The 11,163-nt window shown below is 42.8% G+C and overlaps 1 protein-coding gene across 1 annotated transcript in view; it reads left to right on the top strand.

Annotated features, from left to right (window-relative positions):
- Window positions 1-4,184, top strand: part of TFAP2A (transcription factor AP-2 alpha) — a 6,060-nt gene extending 1,876 nt beyond the window's left edge. Inside the window, 3 exon segments of the mRNA XM_086468792.1 lie at window positions 1,524-1,546; window positions 2,210-2,351; window positions 3,896-4,184. Of these exon segments, the coding sequence (XP_086324918.1) occupies window positions 1,524-1,546; window positions 2,210-2,351; window positions 3,896-4,184 (454 nt within the window).
- Window positions 4,185-11,163: the final 6,979 nt, after the last annotated feature.

Raw genomic sequence — 11,163 nt, 5'->3', positions numbered from 1 at the left:
TGTTGGAAATTGGAAGGGAGTTATTTTCTATGCCTCAGGAAAAAAAAAAAAAAGTTGATTGTCTGCCTTTGCTTTTTGTTTTAACCTGAAATGGGCTTGTCTGAGTCCTGCAGACTCAGCGTTGCATTCTACAATTTATTTGCTTTTAAGTATCTGAGCCAGACGTTTTCAGGGCCCCATCTCCCTCCTTCGTTCAAGTGAGTGATCTCTCCCCAGAGTAAGCAGATCTCGTTGGGAGCAGCATGGGAAGGATCCCTGTGAATGGGGGGCTGTGGGCTTAGACCTGTAAGAGACCCCTGAGTGTCGAGTTGGAAGTTACAGGGAGCAGAGCCTCCAATGCTTCACTGCCCTCCTTCTGCCACAGGTGGACAGCCGAGCAATTTTAAATGTCAGAAACTGCAGGTACTTTAAGTTTGTTCTCCCTCCCAGCCTGCAGCCACATAACAGTACATCATTTAAGTTTTCTGACATCTGCATTTGAGAAATGCGTGACCGTTACTTCCCTGAATTAATTTGGGAATCCTTGACCTCAGCCATGAATTAATAGTGTCCTGAAAGCCTCAAAGTTGCACACACACACACACACCCTGCTCCCTTTTGGTTCTCATTTTCGGAACACATGTTCCCCTGGCTGTATTTGTTGTCCTCTGCTCTAGCCAGAAAAGGTGCAACTTACTTTTAACACCTTGGGATGCCCTATGTTGTCAGAACCAGTAGCTCAAGAGTTTGCAGTCACTTAGTTTGAAGCAGTTGCTGTGTCACACTGACTGACATGAAGTAAGCCCAAGGCCAGCAAATAGATCCTCCTCCTTTCCCCTCACTTTTGGGTTCGACTGCATTTTAGACTGGTTCAGTCTGCGAAGCATTCTTAAGCCTGGGCTGCACAGGTTTAACTTCAGTTTGGTTGTGTAGGAGGGAATTTTTTGCTTTGTTTTGTTTGTCGCTTCACATTCTGCGAGAAATGTTTCATGTTCAAAGGGACAGGGAAAGAAGCGCTGCACAATGCCAGGCTTAATTTTTTTTAAACATCAGGATTAGTGGCTGCACTATATTTATCCTGCGTGAAAATTACTGCGTCTTCATGTTTTTGAAAAGGCTTTGCAATTGCATCAACCTGCCATAGTAAAAAATCACGAGGGGAAAAACTTGTAAAAAGTCTAGGTTTGGTAGATGCTTAACATTATTTGTGATGTTAATGAATATGGAGAAGGTTTTTGTGGTGATCTATTGTTCTGTTTGGCTTTCACATACAATAGCTTTAAAAGAATGATTTTTTTTTTTTTTTTTTAAAGCAAAAGGAAAGGCCTAATCTTCAGATAACTTAGCGATGGTAGCTAATGGGGGGGGGGGGGGGGGGGGGGGGCGGATGATAGTATAAACATTGCTGGGGCTTTGAGTCCTGTAGCGATGAGGCAGTTTCTAGAGTACTGTTATTGTTTATGATCCGCTCCATTTTATGGAAACAAGCTCACTGGACTGAGGCTTTGAAGCTCTAATTGGCGCATGCGTTCTTCCGGAGCTAGAGCTAATGGCAGGAAGCCCTGCAGTAAAAACCAACTGGTTCAGGAAATTAAAACCAAAGATTTGAAAATCAACAAAACAGACAGACTCAGTGGAATGACCCTAAAATTCTCATGGTTAATCGTTTGGGGGTGAACATATAATTATATGCGATCAAGTTAAATTTTAAACACTTAGCTGTTTAATGCATTTTATTTAGAAGAGCTCCAGGAGTAATTATGATCAATATTAATCATTGATGCATTGCAAAAGAATATAGAGACATGGCTGAAGCAAAGAAACATTACCAGAGTAAACAGCTTTGAATGAAATGGCCCTGTATAGGTATGGATATGTAAATCTCAGCATGCATGCTAGGTGGATGGAGCCTGCCTGTCTAAAAGTATCTGTTAGTCAATGTAAACTTTGAAAAATTGTTATGTGAGATTTCACTTGTAACGATTGTCGTGAAAGTACACATTTGCATTGCCCTCCACTGAAGCAAAGAAAACTCCTGCAAGATAAGATGTGATTAGCATTTCTTACCCTACTTCTTTCAAGGAAAAAAAGTCCAAACCTTTTAGAAGAAAAGCCCAAGTAGCATGTAGTGCCTTTTTTTTTTTTTTCCTAATGGATTTTCACCTCCTTGCGATGAGTACTGATGAACTGTGTGTTTCCTTCCCATCCCAACCCGTGCCTCCCTTTTCAGGAGAAGCAGTACACCTCGCTAGAGATTTTGGGTACGTTTGTGAGACAGAATTTCCTGCCAAAGCAGTAGCTGAATTTCTCAACCGACAACATTCCGATCCAAACGAGCAAGTCACAAGAAAAAACATGCTTCTAGCTACAAAGTAAGACATTCACCTTTCTGGCATGTGGCTGAGAAGTGAGGGGAGGGCGACAAATCCGGGTTCGGGGCTTTTGTTTGTGAGCATTTGCCACGTAGCCAGTGGCTGATGGTTTTGCAAATTGTGAGGGGGTGCATTTGCCTTCTTGCTATAGAAGAACTCTATAACCCAGCTTGGTTTCCATCGAGTCAGTTTGTGTAGATTACCTTGAAAGTGAGTCGTGAAAATCATATGTGGATGTTTAGTTAAAGAAAAAGCAGTAATTCTTCAGAGCAAAACATTTTCCGGGCCCTTTCACTTAGCTTGTCAATTTAGGTAGAAGGGGAAGGCTTCCCATTGACAGTAAAATAAAACTGGCACGTTAAACTGATTTCAGTTCATTAAAATCGGCAATGGTTCTTTCTGTCTAAGCAGCTCTGTTACTTAGTCAGTGTAGGGATATTAAAAATACATTTTAGATGACAATCTGTACGCAGTTAAAATGGTAGCGGAGTTTATCATTAGTGAGGCTGCCTAGACTTCCAGGTGGTGCGTGGAAAAAGAAAATGATTGTTTTGATATGTTTGCTGGAAATTAAAAGGGTTGTTTAGTAGCCCTTAACTACCAATGGAGGTGTCACCAAAGGGCACAGTGCCAGAGGGTGCAGGCAGAAGATGGGAGACGCTTTATGGCTGGAAGACATTAATGTGGGTTTTTAGAATAAAAACTGTTTCAATACGCCTCTGAGCTCTCTTGCTATAAGGTGTGTAATTTCCCCAACCATTTGTGCAGCGAGTGGATGATATAACCTAACTTTTGCACCATGCCCTCCTATCCTCTCTTCCCACCTCCCTGGAAGGAAATTTCCAGATGCCAGTTAGCGTCAGCCTTCCCCTCTGTGGGAAGGTCCCTTTGGATTTGGAGATAGAGATGTACGTAGATAAATCTTGAAGAATACCTTGATTTAAAGCCTCAATTGCCCTCTCGGCTTGCTCTTCCCGACGCACAGGGGTGTTTTAGCCTTGTGAAGGAAGAGACCCGTGCCTTTTCCAAAAAAAAAAAAAGGATCTTCCTGAACCTCCCTTTGGCTATCTCACCCCATCTATTCCCTTCCATCCTACTGGGGAACTTTAAACTGCATCTCCGCTCCAAAACTCAGCTGGGCAGGGATGTGTGGTTGTCAGGAGCATGGCGGGGGCGGGGGGGGGGGTGGGGCTGCGATAGGGGGATCGGTGGGGGTAGGAGGGAGGTGTGGGCATCCCTGTGCCTCTTATTCCTCTGCGTATTGGCTGGGGCCGGGGCACGATGGGTGTGCGTAGTGGTGTGTGTATGCGAGGCGAAGGGAAGAGTGCCGGGGAAGTGTGAGAATTAGGGGGAAGGATGCATAGAGAGGAGAGGGAGAGACGAGAGAGCACGCGTGCGCCCGGGTGCAGCAGCCCCCTGGATCCAGGGGCTTGTGTAATCTAGCAGGGAGCTTACACAGGCTTTGCTGCCGCCAGTGATGGTTCATTTCTCTCCCTCTCTCCTCGCTTCCCTCCCTCTGTCTCTCTGCTCCATTTGTGCTACAGACAGATCTGTAAAGAGTTCACCGACCTGCTGGCTCAGGACCGATCTCCCCTGGGGAACTCGCGGCCCAACCCCATTTTGGAGCCGGGCATCCAGAGCTGCCTGACCCACTTCAACCTCATCTCGCACGGCTTCGGGAGCCCGGCGGTGTGTGCTGCCGTCACTGCCCTGCAGAACTATCTCACCGAGGCGCTCAAAGCCATGGACAAAATGTACCTCAGCAACAATCCCAACAGCCACACAGACAACAGCACCAAAAGCGGCGACAAAGAGGAGAAGCACCGAAAGTGAGGATCTCACCCCCCAGCTCCTCTCCCTTCCCCCTCATAGCCCATCAATCCATTCATCTCCCTCCTCCCTCTCCCCTGCACCCAGCACCTCAGGCTACAGCAGCAGAACAGCGTCCTTCTGCCAGTCCTGTTCACTGACTGCAGGACTGCTCTGCCCTCTCCCCGCACCCCTTCCCAGCATCCACATCTCCATTTGCTCCCTCTAAACTTCCCCCTCCTCTCCCTGCTGCCACCATCGTTTTACCCCAGTTTGGAGCCTAAGAGAACAGAACAGGGGGACGGAGCCAGCAAAGAAAAAAAGTTCTGTCTTGAGTTTGTGAACTTTTTTTTAAATAAAACAAAAGGAGGAAAAAAAAAAAACCACACACACAAAAAACAAAACAAAACAAAAAAAGGACGATTTTTTTTCTAAAAATATATAAAAAATTAAAAAAAAAAAAAAGAAAGAAATAATACTTTAAAAATTCTATGAGCTTCACTGGACTGAATCACCACCTTCCCTTACATAAACTTCAGTTAAGATTGTAGCCATATTAAAAATGAAAAAAAAAAAAAAAGACGAAAATAGTACAACAGGAGCAGCAACAGCAAACAAACACAAGGCAAAAAGGACTGATGACATTTTATCAGTATTGTGAATAAACTTGAACACAAAACACAAGCAGTTCCATGTCATATCTTCAGTTGTAGAACTTTTTCCTGTCCAAGGTAAAGCGACCAACTTGAACTTTCTATTGCAACACGATTCACGGTTATTATATAAGGGAATCAGTGTTCATGTATGTATATATTTATTTATGTGTAATTTAATGGGAATTGTAAATATGGTGAGTCTGTTTTAAGCCTTTTTTTATTTATCTGGTGATCTCGTTTACCTCTTGTTTAGTGGGTTTTAAATCTTCCCCTCTTAGTTCATCATGTGGTTCATGGTACTTATTTAGATATCAGAGGTTTTTTGGGGTTTTTCTCTGGGATTCATCATTTTTAGCCCTGTTGTAGCATGTTAAAGACGACAATGAAGCAACTGAACAAATAAAAAACCATTAATTTTTATATATAATTAGTATGACATTTAGTTTCTCATTGAAGATAAAATAAAGTGATGTTGGACCCTGGCAAGCTTTTTAAACATGTTAGTGGTTTTACAACCCTTATGTGTTGTGGAAAATGAAAAAGAAGCTATTTTCATCCACTGTCCTTCTCCCGAAAACACCATCAGAGCAATAAATTAATACTGTCTTCTAAAACAAGATTTAGCTTTTCTCTCCCCCCCCTTTTTTTTTCTTTCTCCCTTTCTTTTGTTTCTCGTTTTTTTTTGTTTCCAAAGAACTTCAAACATTTGGGACCACCTGGTATCCTGTATTTCCACTGGCCATATTGGAAGCAGTTATAGTTGTATTGTATTGAGTTGTGCCGGCAGTAGTTTCCATGCCTATCAATGTATCATAGTCCTTTGTTGCCCAGATAAATAAATATTTGATACGCTTTATGTCGATTTTTTTTATTCAGTGGCTGTCTTTACCCAGGCGTATTTTTGTTCTTGGCAGTATTTTTTATTCAGTATGGTTACAGTAATTGAGTTTAACTCTCCCTTGACAATTGCTCCTTGCAATAAGCAGCTGAACCCATTGTTTCCCTCAAGTATAATAAAAACTTACTTTCAACTTGGAGTTCAGAGCAGGGTATCATTTAGATATTCCACTGAGTCTGTATTCAGACAAATGACACAATAAAGCACAATGTATTCTTTTGGATAAAAAATTGTCTGTACTACTAACAAAATGACACACTATCTTTTCTTTAACCAAAACATAATTTTATTTAAAAAATAAAGTTTTATTTTATTTATGTTGACCTCTAGGTTTTTATTTATGTTTATATATAGCATGCAGAATTATAAGCCTATAAAATTTTGTACGTGCAGTTGTCCTAACGGAGAGTGGAGATTAAAAAAAAAACATCTCAAGAAGCACATTTAAAAAAGAATCGTTACCGAGAGAATAGCAAAAATTAGGTGCTATGAAAAAAATTATATACTGGTGAATCAGAGCTGGATGCTCCCTCCCCCTCAAGAAAAAAGAAAAGCTCCGTAGTCGATGCCAACAAAATCATCTCGCGGTTGTGAACTTTAGTGAAATCTTGCAGGAGACAGATTATTTCTGATTGATGGTTCATGTTTTAGTGAAATGCACAGATTGACATTTTGAGAGGTTGTGTCAGTTTATAAGGGACCGAAATTTTTGTCTTGAGTTTCTTCTCATGGAAACCAGTTGTAAAATAGGGAAGTTTGTTTTGTAGATAAATGGGGTGTACGTCTTGAAGATGGGCTGCAAGAAAACCGTGTGAGAATTGAGACTTTGAATCTGTTTTCTTTGGCCCAGGGGGCAGGTGAAGTCAGGATCAGGCTGAATTATAGGGTACCATAGAAAGGGGGGCTAATGCTGTTTAGAATGTAAAGGCATTTTAAAAACATGGTCTCCTTGAAGTGCTGATGATATTTTGGTGGTAGTGGCTGATTTTTCTCTCTCTTTCCTCCCCTCCCTGACTCTCTTCACTCTCTCTTTCCCCCCCCCTCCCCCTCTCTCTCCTTTTTCCCCCCATTTTTGATCAGGCAGAAATTGAGGAGGTTAAGAGGGAGGTGTTTACAATAAAGCTGCAAAGAGAATTAACATTTGCTCATATATTTTGACGTTTGGTAGGGCTGGTGAAGCAAAGCATTAGATAAAGCCCAAGATGTTTCATTTTGCTTTGGTAATCTACTTATGGAAGGCAGTGTAAAATCAATCTTGCCAAGCAGAAAGAGAGTTGGTGGAGTCTAAATTCTATTTCCGAGAGCCAGCCAGTTTATAAAAATGGTGAATATTTTTGTCCTATAAATTGAAAGTGGATCTTTTGAATGCAAAGCTGCAATTGTTTTAAAAACAGTTATTTATTATTTCCAAGAGAGACTGGTTAACTGTAAAGTAGATGTAACAAAATAATGAGGTGAATGAACCCTAACTGTACATATTCTTGACATAAATGAAATGCACAGTATTGTAGCAGGTGAAGTGAAGCATTGTCTATCACGGCTGTTTTTCTTGGCTGCATCTCAGATTATGTGTGGGATCCTAACCTCAGGCACAATAGCATTCATAAACAGCAATACATTGCTGCTCTTTCTACAGCAACACATAAATACTCATTTTTAAATGAAAACAATCTTATTAAATACCATTCATTCATATCTGGATTTACAGATGCTTGTTACTTTTTGAAACCTGTACCCGATATAATCGTTTTATACTGGGCGATGTATAAAGCAGTCTTATGCAAGAACATTGTAAGGTCATAATAAATAATGTTTTAAATATATAATTAGCTACTTTATGCTAGGAGAGTGCATTTTAAGTATCCTGCTGCTGCATTAGCAAGCCACTAGAAAACAGAAATGAAATGACCTTGCATAGATTTCTTTATTGCTATTATTTCTAGGGAAGGATTTTACAGGCGATAATGGAAATCAGACTAGCTTTGGTTCAGCCTCTTCTGCTGTGATCAATATGCAGTTACTAAAACGTGCTAATTACTTGAGTATTCTTTGGAAGCATTTTTAACGCATGTGATCAAGGTGCAGCAGTGAAATTCTAGATCATGCTTTTATACACTAAACAAAAATCTGCTGTTATTTTTTTCCCCTAGATTGCCTGAAATGAGGGTGAGCGGCGGCTGAACGTTAGACCATTGCTGCCACGCTAAGATAATTCCTGCATGTGAACCAAAATAGAGCTCAGCGCTCTTTCACCGTGAACAAGGACAGCCCTCCTCTTTGTATCGTAATTTACCCCACCCTCCAAAAATCGAATATTAATATAATTTGAGATTTAACTGGTGGAACAGCCATCAGGACAGCAATGCCCCGCAGCTGAAATAATATTTAAAATAGAAGGGATTTGACATTTGAGAAGTCAGTGGCTTGAAATACCCAGTTGTACTTAGCTAATTCAGTCCTTAACCTCTGGTTTCAAATAAATCAATTACAGTCGATTCCACTTCAGTTCAGAAGTGCACGAGGTTTTTAGTTAATTGAATACATTTTATTCACTTGCTGGGAGTATTCATTTATCCAAAGCCCTACATTTAAAGACGATTTCTTTATTGTCCATGATAAATTCGGCTGCGTAATCAGATCAGCTCCTTGACTGTTTACTTGTCTTCTGCCTCACATTTAAATTCCAGAATATGCACTTCCCTTTCCCTCGGTACGTGCGTGTCTCAGCCCAGACCAGATTCCCAGAGCATCGGCCCTCGCATTTGCAAAGTGTAGCTAAAATAACAAGCGCCCCTCCGACGGGCAGCGACGTGAAGCCCGTCCCAGCTAGCGAGGGCAGAATGATTTAAACCAGCTCAATAATGGAATGCAAAAGGTCAGGAGTGTGAAAAATAAATGGTGCCTCTGATTCTGTCCCGTGCACCTATTCTGAATCAAAGGGCTATGTCTCTGCTCCCTGCCCTGCCCGCAGCAGGAGCAGTTAACTCTTAGAGCAGAATTTGGAGCTGGCTTGGTGTCATCGGGAGAGGATTTTTGTCGAGCACCAGGCAGTGAAGTTGTGTCACTGATCCACTTTGAAAGGATATTGATATAGGCCGTACTTTGTGTGTGTTGTTTGCAGAATCCTGCTGGCATTGGTTTGCTGTTTTGGAAAGGAAAGGGGTTAATTAGCATCATTATCAATCACGAATGCTTGTCTAACATGTCCAAAGAATAATCAAGTTAGGGGACTGCATGAAGCTAACATCTGCTTCATTCCAGCTAAAGATTTTTCCCTATATCATTCAATTATTGGAAGTCCACACCGGTTTCAGGCTTTGTCAGGGCCATAAAACAGGGTCAGATCATTATAAATCTGGAATGGAGGGGAAAGTGCAATATAAATAACAAATGGCTTCATTATTTGAGTTACAGGTGCAAGAATGGCCATGAAAATGAGCAGGGATTACTAGAATGCGTTCCTTCTTTTTATCTCCAACATGGAGGAAAAGAGAAATCAACCAAGCCCGGGTCTTAAATCATTTATTCTGCATAGGTTGCAGCCCACCTATTTGCAATATTTAGGTTAGTAACCCCAAACTCCCCAAATTAAGTATTTTAAAGCAAGTGACTGGAAACAGGGGAAAAGTAAAAGTCTGTCATGACCCATTACTGGTGGAGCCTTACCGGCTTCAGAACAGCAAAATACCCTTGTTTCTCTTCTTCTAGTTGAAGTTTCTAGGCTTTTTTGGGTGGCTGAAATAGATGATGTTTCAGGCAGGGTAAACAGATATACAGCTTATGATGGTGGTAAAGAGTTGTGTCCTTGCACTGTTACTACTCTGTTCTGGTGCCTGGTGGTGTAGATATAAAGGGGACAGATCTGTGGTCTTTTATTCCCTCTTACAACCACTGTAGTCATGTCTCTGAGATGCTGAATTCAATCTTGGTGGCCCAAAGAGCCAGTATTTCTTATCTAATCGACAGAGCGGTTAGAGCACCTTCGCTGAGTGAATGCAGTGTAGAAATGAGACCAAGACTAACGAGAGCTTTCTGGTAGGGTACAAGCAACCCGTTGGTTCCCAGTGGCGCTTTTCTTTTAGGCTCTGCTTTTGCAAGGCAGGTGCCAGCACCCAAAGCCTGTGGTTTCCTCATGCAAGTATGTGAGTCCCTCCCTCTGGAAACCAAGGCCCTGAGGTTACTCCAGGCTCCATAGTTATTGTCCTGTTTGTATTCACAGAGCTTGGTTGCACAGACACCTTCAAACCAAGCCTAAGGAGGGTAAACTGCATTAGCCTAAGTGAGGAAGAAATTATTTTATGTTTGGGAGAAGAAGGTTGAGGACTGCCGGGTGTGAAGTGTGAGCCACTTCACCACGTCGTCGCTTGAGCATGCTGTGCACACACACACACACATCCTAGTTTCTATAGGAGATCTGCAGCATCTACATGAAGACCTTTCCCATCCAGAGATGCTCTCAAGCCCCATTGCTGTTGTTGCCTGTGGTACAGTTAATTCCTTTTGTAATACTTTATTGAAAGCAGATGCAGGGGCTGTGAATAGAGTTGTTTTCTAGCAGGAGTGTGGGCTCTGCAGTTACACTCCCAGGCTGAGGGATGTATATTTCTTCTACACGGTATTTTTGGTTATGTTCCTACCCACTCTCTCATTCTGCAAAACTTCCTGCCTCGGCGCTGCTTTGGGCGCAAATGGCCCCCTCTTCTTTGTGCATGATCCACCCTGATCCCCAAAGTTGAGGATAAAGAAGTGGAGGTGTGAAATATTTGGGACACGTTTCTGGTTGTAGAGCAGAGCATTTTTTTGAATTCCCAGGAGAAAGGGAGAGCTGCATTCCTTTTCCTTCTCTCTTTCTCCCTCTCTCCCTTTCAGGCCTGCTGGCAGGCTCCCCTACCTCCAACACGTCCTTCTTGCCCTCTCCCTTGCTGCGGGATGCTTCTCCCTGTGCTTGTCCTGTCTCTGCTCTGATGCTGTGGCCAACCCTCTCCTGTGACGGAGGTTATCTCTCTGCCCTGCAAGCGGCACAGCTTGGACAACAGCTGGGTGGACACCCCACACTGCGGCACACACCGGTGTGGCCGGGCAGGAGAAAGACAGTGGGACAGTGCTGTGGTGGGGAAGGCAGGGTCTGTGCCTGGCCTCAGCGCTTCTTTTGTCGTTAGGCCTAACAAGCTACACTACAGTAGTGCTAAAAAGGTGCTCCTGCTATCCTTGCCCAGATTTTGGAGCCTGTGATGCTGAGCATAGGTGTAGGTGACCTAGGTCAGAAGCAGATGGGTGTCCTGTTTGCCACAGAGCCTGGATGCAGGCTGCTCCTGGGGTGCTGGTGTTTGGGGATGGGGGATGGCAGGCTGGGGCTTATCCCTGTGCTCTTGTGAGAGTTTGCAGCCATCCTGCTGGAAAGGATGTGGTTTTACAGGGAGCTGGGGAAAGGGAAGGAAAGCAGGAGGTA

Source organism: Leptosomus discolor, chromosome 8 (genome assembly GCF_034619465.1).
Source record: "Leptosomus discolor isolate bLepDis1 chromosome 8, bLepDis1.hap2, whole genome shotgun sequence".
Lineage (NCBI taxonomy): Eukaryota > Metazoa > Chordata > Aves > Leptosomiformes > Leptosomidae > Leptosomus > Leptosomus discolor.
This window is presented reverse-complemented; position numbering and strand designations above follow the sequence as displayed.